General features: G+C 43.3%; 1 protein-coding gene and 1 pseudogene across 1 annotated transcript; both read left to right on the top strand.

Moving 5' to 3' along the window:
- The first annotated feature begins 567 nt into the window (after nt 1-567).
- On the top strand, nt 568-6,277 carry LOC112397984 (zinc finger protein 671-like; annotated as a pseudogene).
- Nucleotides 6,026-7,050, top strand: LOC112398011 (zinc finger protein 304-like). The gene is made up of 2 exons (XM_024742372.1): nt 6,026-6,035; nt 6,270-7,050. Exons 1-2 carry the CDS (start codon nt 6,026-6,028, stop codon nt 6,947-6,949), a joined length of 690 nt encoding a protein of 229 aa, XP_024598140.1. The 3' UTR covers nt 6,950-7,050.
- Nucleotides 7,051-18,925: the final 11,875 nt, after the last annotated feature.

The following is an 18,925-nucleotide window of genomic DNA, read 5'->3' as shown; positions in this document are numbered from 1 at the left end:
CATAATTGACAGATATTTGTCTCCTGAGACCCACCTAGGAGCTGTGTGTCCTGAGGAGAAAAATCATGCAGGTATATGCATGTAAGACTTAACAAGGCCCAGGGTGGGTAACATATTCTGTACAAAAACAGTGATTGGATTAACTGGAACCGGGGGGAGACTTCAGCAAAGTAGAGTGGATAAGCCCCTTTCAAAGGGGTATCTGTAAATGTTCCAGAAACTGGCTAAGTGGTAAGAAAGTGTACATAACTTGGGACCTACAGTACAGTCCACTGAAATCTGGGTATATCCCCTTTAAGAACCTGAAAACCTGGCCCACCTCAGAGCCTCAGGGTACTACTCCGCAACTCTCGCGTTGGGGCGGGACCTTTCCAGGAAGCGGGGAGCACCGCCCCTTGCCTGGGCCTGGGGTGCTATGAACTACGTTACCCGGAAGGCACTGAGCCGCAGGAGAGAAGCACTTCCGTTCTAGAAGACGGCGTCTGGGCGGGCCTTCCGGCGTGGACCGCGGGCGACGTTTTGTTAACTCAGGGAGCTAACTTGTTAACTTGTGGGGAGCTTCGGAACCGTTGGCCGGCCTGAGGTTAGGCAGCCGGGAAGCTGCTGTGTCCGCTGATCTGAGGAGGGTCTGGGGCTCGGCGTGGGCGCCATCTAGCCTGACTCTGTCTCGGGGCCGGGACAGGGGCCACCGTGCTCGGGACCCTCATTCACCCATACACTCCGTTGTTGGCGGCGGAGCTGATGGGTCCAATCCAGGTAAATCCTGCGCCCTCCGAGCCCTCCCCCAACTCTTATTCTGCAGTATTTTGGTTCTAAATCGAGGTTCTCTAACGAGTGTCCTATGCTTATTTGTCCCCCCAAACCTTGGTTTTCCCAATTTTGAAATATGAACTGCGTGGGGAAAAAAAATTGCAGAGAACTTACACATGCAGATGAATAAGCCACTTTAAAATTAATATGTGTTCTCCGCTCAGGTCAAAAAATGCGATATCAATAGGACCCCATAAGGCTCCTGTGCGGTCCTTCCAAAACAATTATCTCCATTTCTCCAAGGTTAAGGTGTTATCTGATGTTTCAAGTAAGCATCTTTCTTGATAGTTTTGCCAACTATGTGGAAAATATTCGACGACTGTAGTTTAATTTCTCTCGCTTGTTGTAAGACTTTTTATGAATGGAATCATATTATGTTTTCCTTCATATGCACAATATGGTGTGACTTTACCCATGTTTTTAATGACCATTCTTTTTCCTTTTTGTGCAGTATTGAGTATATAGTACTCAATGTATGAGTATGAGTAAAGTGGTGTATTTACAAATTCTCTATGTGTTCTGGGGTATATAAAGCATGTATTTGTCTAGCATGTATGTTAAAATTATTGTATTTAATTGAACATTTCCACTTTTTTTTCTTAATGATTGCTTTTATTATTTATTTTTGGCTGCATTGGGTCTTCATTGATGCGCGTGGGCTTTCTCTATTTGCGGCTTGCAGGGGCTACTCTTAGTTGTGGCGTGCGGGCTTCTTATTGCGGTGGCTTCTCTTGTTGCGGAGCATGGGCTCTAGGCGCGGGCTCAGTAGTTGTGGCGCACGGGTTTAGTTGCTCTGCGGCATATGGGATCTTCCTGGACCAGGGTTCGAACCTGTGTCCTCTGCATTGGCAGGCAGATTCTTAACCACTGCGTTGCCAGGGAAGTCCCGAACATTTCCACTTTTTGGTCTTGTTTTACGCCATCTTACTAACTTTAACGTAGTTCTTTGAGTGAAATTGTTATAATTATTCTTCATCTATACCATCTTTATATTTTGATACACACTTATGCGTTACATAAATGTACACTTTTACAGTATTCACACACTTAGGTGGTTTTTCTAAGTGATTTTACTCTTCGAGTAATATTTATTTTACCGGAAAATCATCTTTCTTTGGTGGTGTTGCAAGAGAAAATGATTAAGATAGCTTGTTAAAATTTTTGTTTTAAGGGGGACAAAATGAAAATCATTGTAAGGATAAAAAGTTACAATGCTTCGAATCCCTAGCAAGATGTTAAGAACTCAAGAAGATATTTCCATCTTTCTATAATGAGGATGGAACAGCGGTCATGTCCTAGCTTATCTCCTTTTCCTAAGTTTGAAGAGTCGGAAGTGAGGTCCAGTTATCCTGAACTGCTGGAGGCCAAGCACTATTACTCCAACACCCCCTTTATCACAGATTCATTTTCAGTGTGAAGCAAGTAAATGGTAGTTCTGTCCTCTATCACAGGATGAAAAAAAACTAGTAGGAAATTACAGAAATCTCTCTGACCGTTTATGGAATAAAGCATGGATATATCAAAGAATATGGATAGATATAAAAAGTACATATCCTGGAATTCTATTGTATAATGTTATGATAATTTCAAATCAGAATTTAATCTATGGATTATGTAAGCTGGAATTTTGTATAAAACAATAATCTTTAATATAACCAAATTAAAATTTGTAAAGGAAGTATAAGAACTTCTGTTGGCCACTTGTTAAGGCCACCTACAAGCTATGGGAAGAGAAGAATCTATTATTGCCAGGGGAGAAACAGAAGAAGGGAATCAAATGGAAGTGTCAGAAACAGACCTGTACATAAAATGAGACTTAATTTTTGATATTTGTGACTTAGGACTATAATAGTGCATTATGACCTGCCACAACCATTTCCTCGCCATCACAATCCCTTATTCTTCTGGCTCACTAGGCTCCAGTCACACTAACCTCGTGGATGCTGCTCAAACACACCAGACATGACTCTCATAGAGAGTCTTTGTACTCATTTTTCCCATTTCAGGAAAGCTTAAGATGTGCACATGATTTTATGGCACAACTCTATAACATTTTCTGTCCTGTTTTACATGCTTTATTTTTTCTTGAGCATTTGTCTTGCCTGAAATAGTAAATGGTTCACTCATTAATATTCTTTTTTATCTGTATCACAGATGGGAATTAACGTTACATGGCCCTGCTCATCCCACAGACTCCACATTCAGCAGAACCACTTATGGACCATGCACTGGTGAGTGTCACGTGTCCTGCAACTCTTTTGCTGCCATTCTTCCTGGCCTTCGTGTCTCAAGACCCTAGAGAGCCCTACGCTCAGGTTTCTAAGTCCAGGCCAGAGCTTATATGGAGAGATTCCCATTTTTTGGCAGCCAGTAGACTGAGATGTGAAAGGTTGTCTTAGGTACAGGGATTAGTATGTACAAAAGCTTGGGGATGAGATTGAGTTGGGAATGCTCTATGACTTGTATGTGTTAGTTAATGTCTGGCGGGAACAGAGAGCAAGGGGGCAAGAGTCAGGCCTAGAATGGTACCCTGAGAAGGTAGGTTTCTGTTCTGAGATTGATGGCAGACATGAAATTTTTGGAACAGGAGGGGAAGTGATCTTAGGTCTTAAGAGGCTATCCTGGGCTGTAGTGTGCAGAAGTTTCTAAAGTAGGGTCTGACCAGATTTTCTAACGTGGAGCAATCACAGATGCCTCCAAAGATTTTTCCCTGTGCATCTGGAAGTGTGGAAGTGCCATCAACTGAGATGGGGAAGTCAGTGGTAGGAGTCCGTTTCAGTGAGACTATTAGGAATTGGATTTCAGCCAAGTTGAGTTCCAGATGTTCCAGAGGCTCCCAAGTATAAGAGACAAGTGGACAGCTGAACATTCAGATCTAGAGTGCTGGGGGAGGCTTCAGGATGCATTAGGTGACAAGGGAGGAGAGGGGGGCTCTCACAAAGACAGACAAGAAAAAGTAGTGGTCATCAGCAGGAAGGTAGGGGGAAGGGAAAGTCCAGCAGGTGGCCAAGGTTTTCATGGGAGAGTGGCCGTGAAATTGATGCAGAGGGAAAGCAGAAATGGAGGTAAAGTGATACCAAAGTCAGGCTGGTGCTTATTTCTCTTCCTACGCACTCACCAGGCTTTTTTGGTGGAACTTAGGGTTTTTCTGTCAACGGCTGGGGAGCTGCCAGTGGAGACTTGGGGTATGCTGGGATCCTGTTGCATTGGCAAGCACTTTCTGAGTGCCATGTGAGGAAGGGTATATGAGGAGACAGGAGACATACCAATTTTATGGACCAGACTGTGGCGATGGGGATCTGATGTATGAGGAGTTATCCAGTGAGTTATATGCATGTGGGGAAGGTGTGTGAAGTAATTGCCCGAGGTACTAGGAGTTTAAGAGAGAAGGATAGGCCTAAGTGTGTTTGTGTCTGGGAGACATTATCCTGGGGACTCTCAGGCTGTCATCTTGCAGGAGAGGGAGGGGGCCCTACATACCAGGAGCACAGACTTAGATGTCCACCTGCCTCTTGTTGCTGAGGCTGGATCTAGTGATCAAGGAAGCATGAAGAGTTATTAGGTACCACTGCCCTCTAAGTCAGGGAACTGGGGAGGAAGATGAGCCTAGAGTGAATATGAGCTGGGATTAGGTGTCCTTATGGGGTCCTGGGGAAAGAAGCTGCTTATGGACACATCTGTCCCCATCATCACAGGGCCCTGTGACCTTTGAGGACATGGCTGTGTACTTTTCCCAGGAGGAATGGAGGCTTCTTGGTGAGGCCCAGAGACTCCTGTACCATGGCATGATGCTGGAGACTTTTGCACTTGTTGCATCATTGGGTAAGGCCCTCCCACCTACCCCAGCATCCTGGGCAGGTCTCTGTCTTTCCCATTTTTCCCAAAGGCAAGTCTGTTTTTTCACAGCTAGGTAGTGAGCACATCTCTATTACTGCTTCCCTGTCATACATTCTGTAGGTGCCAAGGCTGGGTGAGTGTATACTACCTCCTTTCAGAAGTATCCCCAGTACCAGAGGCTCTGAAGTTTTCTGGGTCATAAGACTTGGAAATAGTTCGGTGGGTTCCATTAGCCTCAGCCACTCCCTGCTAAGTTGACTCTGTAGACGCATGCATCTCTGTGCTCCAGGTTCTGCCCCCTTCCAGCTGACATTTCCTGGGCCCTGACTGTACCAGGAATTGTTGGGACTCAACGTGGTCACTATTTGTGGGATCCACTTGGCTGTTGCTGTGAGACCCTCCTCAGAGATTCTTTTTGTGATATTATTTTTCTTTCCTGAGGTTGTTTTGGGATTGGTTGTACCCCTGGGCCAGTACTGACCACTCACCTGTCATGTCTTTTCCTTAGGACTTGCATTTTCTAGGTCCCATGTTATGTCCAGCTGGAGCTGGGAGGTGAACCCTGGGTACATGACAGAGTGGACATGACTCCAGCCACAGCATGAAGAGCTCAAAGTGGGCTTGGCTTCAGTGATTGGCATCAGGGGGAGGAAGTGATGATATGGCTGGGTTCAAATTACATCAGGAACATGTCTGGTGCCCCACAATGTTTTGGAGCCAAAGCCATTGACTGTGTACCTCATTTCTGTGTGCACTGCCACCATCATTGGGTCTTTTGCTTGGTGAGTCTTCCCTGTTCTGTGATGTGGAGAGGCCCAGTCCTGCACAGAGGCCCTTTCCTAATCAGACCCCAACTCCCTTGTCCTGAAAACCGTCCCAAGGATTTTTTCCTTGGCATGTCAGACACATATTTGTGATGGGGCTTCCCCCTTCTACCAAAATCTGTATGAAGTTCACCCGTATTTCTCTGCTTTCAGGTTGTTGATATGGAGTAGAGGTCAAGGAGACACGTTCTGAGCAAAATGATTTGTAGAAGTGCCACAAATAAATACTTCAAAGACAAACCTGTCCACCCAGAAGGGCTGTCCCTGGGAGATAGGTAGTCTGGAATTAGAAGGTGGTGTGCATTTAGCTGAAGAGCTGGGAACAAACCCTAACTAGAACTTTTGTGGGGCAAGTGTAAAATTTCACCAACACAGTAGAGAGAAACTCTTTAGAAGAGACACGGATAAGGAGTTTATGAAGAGCTGCACAGTCCATGCAACCAAGAAGTCTTTCTCATTCCAGGAGCCTGGGAAGGATTTCCCTGGTAGCTTGGGCCTTCTCCAGCACCAGGTCACTGCACAAAAGGACACCAAGTGTGTGGAGGCCTTTCACAATGGACAAAGGCACTATAAGTTCAGTGAATGTGGGAAAACCTTCAGCCAGAAACACTCACTTGCTCAGCATTAGAGTTTCCACACTGGAAAGAGGCCTTATGAGTGCAGGGAATGTGAGAAAACCTTCAGCTGCAAAAACTCACTTGTTCAGCACCAGCAAGTCCACACTGGAGAATGGCCTTATGAATGCAGTGAATGTGGGAAAATCTTCAGTTATAAACACAAACTTATTCAGCACCTGAGACTCCACACTGGAGAAAAGCCATGAGTGCAATGAATGTGGGAAAGCTTTTAGCTACAAACTCACAGCTGTTCAGCACCAGCGAATTCACACTGGAGAAAGGCCTTATGAGTGCAGTGTATGTGGGAAATTCTTTACTCAAAACTCCAGCCTTATTGTGCACCAGAGAATTCACACTGCCTCACAGCCTTATAAATGCAGTATATGTGGAAAATTCTTTACCTCCAACTACAACCTTATTACACACCGGCGAGTTCACAGGGGCACAAGGCCTTATAAGTGCAGTGAATGTGGGAGACCTTTCAGCAACAAACCCGCATTTGTTCAGCATCAGCGAATTCACAGTGGAGAAAGACCTTATGAGTGCAGTGAATGTGGGAAATTCTTCTGCCACAGCTACAAACTTGCTCAGCACCAGAGAGTCTGCACTGGAGAGAGGCCTTACGAATGCAACGAATGTGGGAAAGCTTTTAGCAACCAACTGACACTTGTTCTGCACCAGGGAATTCACACTGGAGAAAGGCCTTATAAGTGCAGTGAATGTGGCAAGTTGTTTAGCCAGAGCTCCAACCTTATTGTGCACCAGCGAATTCATACTGTAGTGAAGCCTTTTGAGTGCAGTGAATGTGGGAAACGTTTTAGCCAAAGCTCTACTCTCATTAAGCACCAGAGTTCACACTAGAGAAAAACCACATGAGTGCACTAAATGTGGAGAATTCTTTAGCCAAAACACCCAGCTTACTCAACACCAAAATGTTCACACCACAGAAAGGCCTCACAAGTGCAGCAAATGTGGAAAAGTTTTCTGTCAAAGGTCTGTTCTGACTGAGAACCAGAAACTTCATAGTCAAGATAGGCCTTATGAGTACAGCAAATGTAGGAAAGTTTTCAGTCAAAAGTCTAACCTCATCTGTCACCAGAAATTTCATGCTGGAGAAAAGGCCTTCAAATGAGGAGAGCAGCAAATGAGCTGTCTCCTTAGTTATACATCATACTGAATAGGCTCTGTGAGGGAGTCATCAACTGGAATTTGAACGCCATACATCTGAACAGCCCTTGTCTGCAGATTGCCTATGAGTACCAGGTTCATAGGAAGCTTTTCAGTAGCCATGCTGTACTTCCTAACCTGACCACAGCCCTTTCCAGACTTAATGTCACTGTGAGTTTCTTACTTCTTCCAAGTGGCAGATCCCCATACTGGGCATCAGTCACCTTACTGTAGTCAGGGTAGGTAGACTTTTGTGCTGTCCTGTCCTGTCCCCTGGAGCAAAGCATGAATAGCCTGAGCACTTGGGTTTTGTTATTCTCTCCCATCAACTGGCTAAGACAGGACCTAACCAGCTTTGACCGTGGGGATCCAGGTTGGATTCTGCTGGTGGCTCACAGAGGTTTACCTTCTTTGGTGGCATTGTCTCATGTCATGCTCACAATGGATTTTTCTAGCTCCAGGTCACCCTTTTTGGAAACTGCTCTGCTCTGTGCCATAATAAAGACTATTATTTAAGCCCCCTTTCATCTTGGGGTTTGTTCACTGTTAGACTGATGTTGAGAACCATATTGGACTGTCAGGATGAAAAGGAACAGGTTTTGTGAGTGTTGCAAACTTTGTATACCTCAGTGGGCATAGTATCATGGCAGAGAATAGTGTTCACGCCAGTTGTGGTCTAATTTGCATTGTTTTCCAAGGCCTCCTAGGGTAGACTGCAGGGCTCTGTGGGACTAATGTTGAGTCCTGGATGTCATAATTTTTGGTGGGTTCAGAGGTCATGCTGAGATGAGGACAGTCAGAACAACCAGTGATTTGGGAGCTACATGAGAGTGGAAGTCGTGTAGTCCAGGCATGTGACTTTTAGGACCCAGGCAGAGGCCCTTGGTAACTCAAGTGGAAACACCTTTCATTGTTCACCAGTCTTCATTGCCACTGCAATAGAATCCTTCCCAAGGACAAGGAGAGGGGGTGGGGTTAACGTGTGGTTGGCAGAGTTACACAGAAAAGAGATTCAGATTTTTATGTGAAGCCAATTTCTATTAAAACTTAATTGGGCTTCCCTGGTGACGCGGTGGTTGAGAGTCCGCCTGCCGATGCGGGGGATACAGGTTTGTGCCCCGGTCTGGGAAGATCCCACATGCTGCGGAGCGGCTGGGCCCGTGAGCCATGGCTGCTGAGCCTGCGCATCCGGAGTCTGTTGCTCCGCAACGGGAGAGGCCACTACAGTGAGAGGCCCGCGTACCGCAAAAAAAAAAAAAAAAACAACTTAATTGAGCTATATAGTTGGTATGCATTAAAATGAACATACCTAAAATGTACAGTTTGGTAAGTTTTCATACTTGTAAAGCCATGGATCCATCATCATAATAACAAACATCCAACACCAATATCTACCTTCTGACATGTCTCCCAGGACTCCCTGGCAACTACAATTGATTTACTTTTCCCCCCACTCAATTAGTGTTTTCTAGACTGTTAATATCATCGCCATCTTAATGTTCACTTTAGTATTTGTTTTTTTCTTTCATGATGCATAATTATTTTGAGAATCATCTAAGTTGCAGGTGTGAATAGTTCGTTTTCTTCAAAAGGGGTCTTGTGGTTTGTTTCCACTTTTGGCCACCACAAATAAGCTTACTATCAACATGTGCATAAAATTCTTCATATGAATGTATGGTTTCATATTCTAAAATGAATGACTGTAGCCTTAATGCATTCCCATCAACAGTATGGAACCATTCCAGTTCCCCTATAGTCCTCACCAGTACTTGATTGGTATGGTCAGTAGCTAAAATATTGCCTGTTTTAAAGTGTGTAGTATAGTCTAATTGCATTTCCCTAATTCATAATGTTGAACATTTTTATTGTGTTTATTTGCCAGGTGTATGTCTTCTTTGATAAATGCCTGCCTGTTCTTTTATTTATTAACTGAGAAGACAAATGTGTTGTAACTTCACTTTTCTTCAGTGACTTTGCTGGGTGGAATAAGTGTTTCTGCTATTCACAACATTTAGTCCTCATTATTAACTTTCTCAATTACTTTTAAGTTCTAGACAGTTAATAAAACAACCAATTGAGCCTTATTATGTTTGCCAATTTCATGGTATAAATACTCCAATTTTGAGCAGAGGCAAGGTGCTTCAGATATTTAGAGAATAAAAAGGCATGGTGGTCTTAGGCGTGGGGATAGGCAATCAGAGGAAGAGAAATGGTGAGGTAGTCAATGTGTGCAGGTGTATCTGCATTATAGGCTTCATCATGGGATGCATTTTCAGAAATGGAGGTACTTTGCATGATCTGAGGGTGGAGTTTTTGGCCATCTGATGTCAAAACGTCATTCACTGGACACCTGTGCAGGCCAAGTACTAGATGTTGGTGGTTCCAATCAGTCTTAACCAGCTCAAACTGGACAAGAGCTGACTCCAAGTTTCCTAAGAAACAACTTGTGCCCCCTTTACTACAGTGACCACTAGGTCAGGGGTGTTACCTACACGGGTGATTAAGGAGTCTTGTGATTATTACCTGGGCCATGTGAAGCTTGGAGCGTATGCAGCTAAAGGGTGTGGGGGGAACCACCAAAGAGCTTAATCACTGAATGTAGTTTACAAGCACAGGAGTTTTAATAATGCTGTTCCCTTATATATGGTTCTGTATGCCGAGCTCAAGAACTTTAGTTATTGGCTTCTGTCAACCCTGTGGGGCACATTTCAAGGTCATCCAACGTGGACCTGGGAAGACGTGCAGTAAGCACACCTTTCTACTCTATTTCCATTATACAGATGCCCATAAATAACTTTAAGAACACAGAAAAGAGTAAAATGCAATAAAACAGGAAGAATGTAAGTTTTGACTATTTTCACTTGACCAGTATAAACAACTACATCACAGGCCTGAGTTGTCCAATCTCTACTCAATCCGAAGAAAGGTTTGGCACTTACTCGCCCAACTCCTCGGTGATAGCCTCTAAACCCTTGAAACATTTGGCCTAATAGGAGTGTCTATTTACTTGGGGTTTTGGGCCATGTCAGGCAGTTTATGCTAATACTGTAATTTATGGCTGTGGGGGGCAGGGGGTACTTAAGGTCTCTCTGTATCAGTTTGACATTTGGAGAAGCTAGGCAGTAACTAAGTTCAGCCAAACAGGTGCCCCTTGGTCTATTAGATATACTCAAAAAAACTGGACAATACCAAGGCTTATATGGGTTTCCTGTTTAGCGTGTTGTCACATATGGATGTTGTGAGACTTTTAAGCGAGGCGGCAACTAACTGGAAATGGCAATGTGGTCTCTCCTGGACTGTCCTATTGCACCATCTTCCTTTGCTGATTTTCACCTGTATTCTTTCACTGTAATCATCCGTAGCCCTTTAACAGCTTCTGTGAGTTCTTCTATAGAATCTGAGGGTGGTCTTGGGCATGTCAGAACGTAATTGTGTTCTTAAAAGGCTTTGTTAAGTAAAATTGGCTTGGGCTTCCCTGGTGGCACAGTGGTTAAGACTCTGCCTGCCAATGCAGGGGACACGGGTTCGACCCCTGGCCTGGGAAGATCCCACATGCTACAGAGCAACTAAGCCCATGTGTCACAACTACTGAACCTGTGTGCCACAACTACTGAATCCCGTGCGCCTAGAACCTGTGCTCTGCAACAAGCCACGACAATAAGTAGCCCCCGCTTGCCGCAACTAGAGAACGTCCACACACAGCAACGAAAACCCAGCACAGCCAAAATAAATTTATTTTTTAAAAAAAAGTATAATTGGCTTAAAGCATTTTAAAAGCACATGGTTTGATAAAGTATTTGCACATACTTACACATCTGAAGCCAAAAGTTTTCTCCTGCCATTTATAACTCATCCCCCCTTTAACCTATAGAACTGATACTAGAAAACACTCTTCCTTCTTGCAATAGGTGTTTTAGGATTTGCCCTGTTTCTCAATTTCACCTATACTGGATCTCATACTATTTGACATGGTGACCAATGTTGGAGAGATAATAAAACAAAATCTGCCCAGCCAGAAAATCTCCATAAAGTAGAGAAAGAACATACTTTTACTGTTCCATGAGCACGAAACTAAACTGTGGTGCATGTCACACACAACCCACTAAAGGGATTGTAAAGACAGAAACCACACCCCTTTTTGATACACCAAGCAGACAGAGCCCATTCCATTAAAGCACTCAAGATGAATGCTCACTTGCCTTCAAGTGAGAGGACTTGACAGCCCCATTTGTTACTGTTTATCTCAATGTGCCTGGGAATTCGGGTGATGCTCTGCAGGAGCTATTCGTCTTTATCCAAAGAAAGCCTAGAGCTTCTCATCCATGTCTGTATGACTGGAAAGGTGGGAAGCCCGACGCCTCTGTCGCACGCGCGGAGACCGAGAGACGGAGGCACCATATTCCATGATGTTTTCTTTCCAAAGAGGTGGCACCAGACATTAAAAGAAACACTCCTTGGTTGTGGTGGGAAAAATGTCCACCTATTCAGAAGTGGGAAGCCCTAAAGGGCTGGAGGCGGGGGCTGAACCAATAAAACGACGGCGCCTGCGCTGGGGCCGACCCGCGGCTGACGGGGTCCTCCTGCCCCCGCAGCCCCGACCTCCCCAGCCGTCCTTCTCCCCAACCCCGGGGCCGTGGGGGAAGAGGCGGCCGGACTCTCCCTCCTGGTTCGCTCGCGGGCAGAGCAGGTCCGTCTGGCCTCCGGATCGGAACCCCGCAAAATCCCATGGAGACGCCTCCGCAGACCCGGCCCCGGGGTAGCCCGCGGCTGAACCTCTCGCGCCCTCCTCGGGCCTCCCCACCCAGCCCGGTTCTCACCTCCGGACGCGAAGACCCCCTCCAGCTGCCCTCGGCGGCCGGAGGGGCCCCGGCGGAGGCTGATCCAACTGACCGAGCGGCCCCACACCTGGGCCATGAGCGCGGCTACAGCCTCTTCCCCATGGATCTGCAGCTACAACCTCCAGAGGAAGCACGAGGCGCGCCCGCCCGTCACGACCGGGACGATCCCGCTAGTCCCGCGGACCTCTGCCTTGGGCACCGCGGCCGAATCCCTTCCCCCGCAGAGGTCTCCCGAGCTCGGCAAGGAAGGAACCATACAAGAGGGCGGCCATCTGCAAACCAAGGCCTCCGAGGAACCAGACCTGACAGCATCTTGATCTTGGATTTCTGGTCTCCAGAACTGTGAGAGGATATGTTATCTGCTGTTCAGGCCACCAAGTCTGTGGCATTTTATGATGACAATCCTAGCAAACTAATACAATTACCAATTCACTTATGCATGAGCATTTGCAGAATTATTTTTTCCCTAGCTATTGGCTTTTATCAGTAAAGCTGGTGTTGCTGTGAACATTAGAGTACAAGCATTTCTGTGGACACAATTTTATTCCTCTTGGAGATAAACCTACAAGTTAGATGGCTGTGTCACATGATAAGTTCATCTGTAGTTTTACAGATGTCAACAGTTTTCTAAAGTGGGTTTTAACATTTTGCATTCCAACAGTAATGTATGGGAGTTCTGTTGCACAACTTCACTGACTTGGCATTGTTGGTTTGACCATTCAAGTGAGTATGTACTTGTGTCTCATTGTGGTCTTGATTTGTACTTCCCTAGTGATTAATTATGTTGACCATATCTTCACATGCTTATTATTCAAGTGTCTTCTCTGGTGAAATAGGTATTCAAAACTTTTACTTTTTAAAAAATGTTTTCTTATTGTTGTAAAGGTTATTTTAAAATTCTGGACACCAGTTATTAATCAGATGTACTTTGGCTTGTACTTTTTTTAAAAATTAATTTATCTATTTTTGGCTGCGTTGGGTCTTTGTTGCGGCAAGCGGGGGCTACTCTTCGTTGAGGTGTGCGGGCTCCGCATTGCGGTTGCTTCTCTTGTTGCAGAGCATGGGCTCCCGGCACGCGGGGTTCAGTAGTTGTGGCTCACGGGCTCTAGAGCGCAGGCTCAGTAGTTTTGGTGTTAGTTGCTCCGCGGCATGTGGGATCTTCCCGGACCAGGGTTCGAACCTGTGTCCCCTGCATTGGCAGACAGATTCTTAACCACTGCATCACCAGGGAAGTCCCCTATAGTAATTCTTAAAATTACATTAAAACCTTTCAAATGTGTTGTCCTTTCCAAAATTTGTTTTGGGTATTTTAGGTCTTTTGAATTTCCATATGAATTTTAGAATCATTTTGTCAATTTCTACCAAAATCACTGGGAATTTGATAATTGTGTGAACCTACAGAACAATTATGGGAGAATAAATTAAAATATTAAGTCCTTAGATTCAGAAATGTGGTGTGTCTCAGTAATGTTTTGTAAATTTGCTTAATAGTTTTTGAATATATTTTGTTAAATATATTCCTAAATATTTCATATTTTGATGCTAGAGTAAGGGGTATAGTTTTCCAATTTCCAAACATTTATTGTATACTGACCTTGTATCCTGGCACCTTGACTGATCTATTAGATCTCTTAACTTTTTAAATATATAATTAAGGATGTTCTAAATAGATAAGCATGTCATCTGTGAATAATGACCATTTTGGTTCTTCCTTTACAATTTGTACATTGCTTATTTCCTTTAATTTTCTTATGTCACTGGCACAGATTTTCAGTGCAACATTACATAGAAGTTGTGAGAGTGGACATTCCTGCTTATTCCTAATATTAGGGAGAAAGCATTCAGTCTTTCCCCATTAAGTGTAATGTTAGCTTTAGGTTTCTAATGCTGCCGTATATCAGTTTAAAGAAATTGATTCTGACGCCAGTTCTCTGACACCAACTACCCAGAGTTTGTGTCATTCTAGACATCTGTTAAGGGTTCAGTCCTCCACCAGAAAGCCCTCACTTCAGACATGCGCTTCAAGTCGTTGGGTCCAACTGCACTTCTGAACAGCTGGCTATAATTTCAGGGGTTCCCATGATCCCCTCAGGTTCGGTAATTTGCTAGAATGACTCACAGAACTCACTAAAAGTGCTATACCTACGATTCTAGTTTTGTTATAAAGAATACAGCTCAGGGGGCTTCCCTGGTGGCGCAGTGGTTGAGAGTCCACCTGCCGATGCAGGGGACATGGGTTCGTGCCCCGGTCCGGGAAGATCCCACATGCCGCGGAGCGGCTGGGCCCGTGGGCCATGGCTGCTGAGCCTGCGCATCCGGAGCCTGTGCTCCGCAAAGGGAGAGGCCACAACAGTGGGAGGCCCGCGTACCGCAAAAAAAAAAAAAGAATACAGCTCAGGAATAGCCCATGGAAAGAATGCAGAGAGCAAGGTATGGGAGGGTCCCAGGTGTGAAGCTTCCATAACCTCTGTCTCTGGGGAGTCAAGGCATATCACTCTCCTGCACATCAATGTGTTCACCAACCAGGAAGTCCCACCAAGCTTTGGTGTCCAGTGTTTCGATTGGAATCTCATTACATAGATACAACTGATTAGATCATGGCCACATGCCTGAACATCTAGCCCCTCTGCTCTCCACACAGGTCTTTCTGGCTCAGTTTCAAACGTCTAATCATATGACTGGTTTTTCTGGTAACCAGTCCCCATCCGGAAACTTTCGAGGGGCTTACCAAGAATCACTTCATTAGCACAAGAAAGACTCCTATCACTCCAGGAATTTCAAGATATTTCAAGCTCTGTGCCAGGAACCTGGGACACCTTCTAGTTAATATAGATTAAATTAATATATTTTCAATTGTTAAACCAACCTTATATACATGATGTCTCACTAGATTATAATTATTATCAGGAATGTAAAGTTGGCTTTAACAATTGAAAACATACTACAGACAGACAGACAGACACACACACAATTCCCTAAAATTTTTTGAAAGATTTTTTGCATCTATGCTCACACGTTGGTCTATAATTTTAATTTCAGTACCTAGTTTTGCTCTTAGGGTTAATATTGGCTTCTAAAAATTAGTTGGGAAGTGTCCCATATGTTATTACTTATTTTTTGGAAGAGTCTGATGGAATCTTAATTATTCATTAAATATTTGGTAGAATTTGTTAGTGAAACCACCTTGGCTTTAAATTTTAAGTGAGAGGGCTTCTTACATTTAAACGTAGATTACCATTACTAGTAATTTGGAAATACTAATTAAATGTCTTTAATGAACAAAGGATTTTTAAGATTATCTATTTCTTCTTGAGGGAACGTGGTCAGTTGGTATATTTCAATGAATTTTTGTCCTTCTATAATTACACAGGGGGCTTCCCTGGTGGCGCAGTGGTTGGGAGTCTGCCTGCCGATGCAGGGGACGCGGCTTTGTGTCGCAGTCCAGGAGGATCCCACATGCCGCAGAGCGGCTGGACCCATGGGCCGTGGCTGCTGGGCCTGTGCATCCGGGGCCTGTGCTCTGCGGTGGGAGAGGCCACAACAGTAAGGGGCCCACGTGCCGCAAAAATAAATAAATAAAATAAAATAAAATAAAATAACATAAAATAATCACACAGGGACTTTCCTGGTGGTCCAAGGGTTAAGACTCCACACTTCCAATGCAGGGGGCACGGGTTCGATCCCCGGTCAGAGAACTGAGATTCTGTATGCTGCATGGCACAGCCAAAAAATAAAATGAAATAAAGTAATTACATATTACCCATTATGTTTCAAAGACATCTAGTGCTATTCCTTCTTTCCTTGCTCATATTTGTAAATGTGTGATTTCTCTTTTTTTTTCCGATGTGGTTTGGAGGTGTTATCAATTCTACTAATTTATTCAAAGTGTCTGCTTTAGGGGGAATTCATAGATTTTCTTGAAAAAAATTTATAACATATATGAAACTGATTTTTTTTTTTTTTTTTGCGGTACGCGGGCCTCTCACTGTTGTGGCCTCTCCCGTTGTGGAGCACAGGCTCCGGACGCGCAGGCTCAGCGGCCATGGCTCACGGGCCTAGCCGCTCCGCGGCATGTGGGATCTTCCCGGATCGGGGCACGAACCCGTGTCCCCTGCATCGGCAGGCGGACTCTCAACCACTGCGCCACCAGGGAAGCCCCTGAAACTGATTCTTAATACACTGGACATCAAGCAAATAACAGTGACCTATGAAAGAGGACAAACGATGTGAGCCACGTGGCCGTCCCAGCTTACTATAAAAAGAAATTCCCAGGCCCTAATACAAAAATGCTGAGTCCAGTCAGACCCCAAAAGTCACCCTGAGTTGAGACAAAATTTAGAATCTGGGCCTGCGAAGGTGTCTGGAGTCCAACAGAGCACAGTACAGGAGAGAGAAAACTTCAGAAACATACAGAGGGTCATCCTCAAGTATGACCTCATGTACATTAGTACATCCTCATGTACTAATCTGTACATGCAGGCAGGAAATAACCAGAGCTGGGTAAAGAAACACCCAAAAGGATTCAATGAAACAATTTCCAAGGCTAATGTAGAGAATGGAATAGCACCTGTTCTAACCAGTTTAAATGGGAATCCTTATGAAGCATGAGGTAGAGAATACAGAATGATTGTGTCTCAGTAGGGGGAGATAAATTAGCCTTAAAATGAATGCTGCAGTAATTCAACCTAAAAATGTTTGGAATCAAGATCCCAAAAGATCATATTGCTTCCAAGGAACTTAAACAATACCAAGAATACCTACTGAAATGCAAGTATTTTCAGTACCCAAAAAGGCAAAATTGAGTGTTCAATCAAAACTACACAACGTTAACAGTATCTGACAAGATAGATTTTACAGCAAAGAATATTCCTATAGATAAAGAGCACCCTTTCTTAATGATAAAAGAGGTCTACTCATTAAGTGGACATAACAGTAGGAAATGTTTATTCACCTAATAAAAAGACTTCAAAATATACAAAGCAAAACCTGATAGAACTAAACCTGATAAATAGGCAAATCCATTTTTATATTCAGAGATGTCAACAACCTTATTCAAATAATTGACAGAATACTACCCCCCACCCACCACCAGTAAGGATATAGAAAACTTGGACATTGTCAACCGTCTTAACCGAGTTGACATTTGTAGAACTCTCCATCAAACAAGAACACAATATACATTTATTTTAAGCTAACATGAAATACAAGATAACCCATATTCTGGGCCATAAAGAAAATATCAATAAATGTAAATAATTCAAGTCATAAAATATATACTCTGACTGCAATGAATTAGAAATCAATTACCAAAAAGATAAGGAAAACCCCAAATAACACACTTCTAAAAAGAACAATGTGTCAAAGAAGAAATTTAAAAGGAAACCAGAAAAGATTTTAAATGTAATTAAAATGAAAATACAACATATAAAGTTTTGTGGGAGGCAACTAAAGCAGTTGTTACACAGTGACTTTTAGAATTTAGCACCTATGTTAGGAAAAAACCCAAAAGTTTCAAATGAAGGATCTCAGGATCTATGTTAAAAAGTAGGAGAAGAACAGAAATGAAATACAATAAAAGCAAAAGGCAATGGTAAAAGTCAAAATGGGGGGAAAAAAAGGAACAGGAAAAAACAGAAAAATCAGTGAAATCAAGTGCATTCAGAAGATCAATAAAGCTGATAAACTACTGATGAAGAAAGAAAGAGAAATATAGACATTACCAGTGTTGGGAATAAGAGAGGTGGCATCACTACAGATTCTACAGGTACTAAAATAATAAAAGGATAGCTTGAAAAATTTGACTACTTAAATAAACAAACTCTTTGAGAAAGATACAAATCACCCAAGCTCACTGTAGGGGGAAAAAAAAAGATAAATTCTATAAACCTATGTTCACTATGGAAATTAAATTTATAGTTAGAAACCTTCCCACAAAATAGACTCCAGGCCCAAATACTTCACCAGTGAATTCCACCAAACAATTAAGAAAGAAAGAATGTCAATTCTTCACAAACTCTTCCAGAAAATTGAAGAGCAGGGGACACTTAACCAACTTATTATGTAAAGCCAGCATTACACTGACAGCAACCAAACCCATGCATTAAAAAGATTAGAGACTAACATCCCTCATGAGCATAGATGCAAAAATCTTTAAAAAAAAAAAAGAAAAAAAAGAAAACCAGCATATAAAATTCAACAATGCATAAAAGAGTAGTACATTATGACCAAATAGGGTTTACCTCAGAAATGCAAGGTTGGTTTAACTTTTGAAATCAGTCAATATGATTCCTCATTAAAAGACTAAAAAGGTAAAAGAAAGAAAAACATCTATGATTGTGGTCACCAGTATTCAAGAAATGCTCCCACAAATCCCTACCTCTTTGTATTTTCACTGTTGTGAAGTGAGTCCCCTTCCACCCTGAACCAGGATTAGTCTGTGTTACCCAGAGAGTAAGTCAGAAACGATGGCACATCACTTCCAGGTGAAGGTTATGAGCCACAGATACTGTGGCTTCATTCCCGTGAGTTCTCTCCTGGGACACTTGCTTTGGAACTGTTTCTCTAAAGTGGAATACTTTAAGCAAAAGTATGGATGAAAAAGAATGAATTACTGATACACAGAACACTGATAAATCACAACATAATTATGCATAGTTTGAAGAGCCATATACATACTAGTACCTTTTAAATTACTCTATACACACACACATTTAAAATTCTAGGAAATCCAAACAGATCTATAATGACAGAAAGCAAGATGAGTGGTTGCCTGGGAATGGGTGAGGGCAAGAGATATTATAAAAGGAATCAGGAAACTTGGTTTCAAAGGTGC

Source organism: Neophocaena asiaeorientalis, unplaced genomic scaffold, assembly GCF_003031525.2.
Source record: "Neophocaena asiaeorientalis asiaeorientalis breed wild unplaced genomic scaffold, Neophocaena_asiaeorientalis_V1.1 scaffold582, whole genome shotgun sequence".
Classification (NCBI taxonomy): domain Eukaryota; kingdom Metazoa; phylum Chordata; class Mammalia; order Artiodactyla; family Phocoenidae; genus Neophocaena; species Neophocaena asiaeorientalis.
This window is presented reverse-complemented; position numbering and strand designations above follow the sequence as displayed.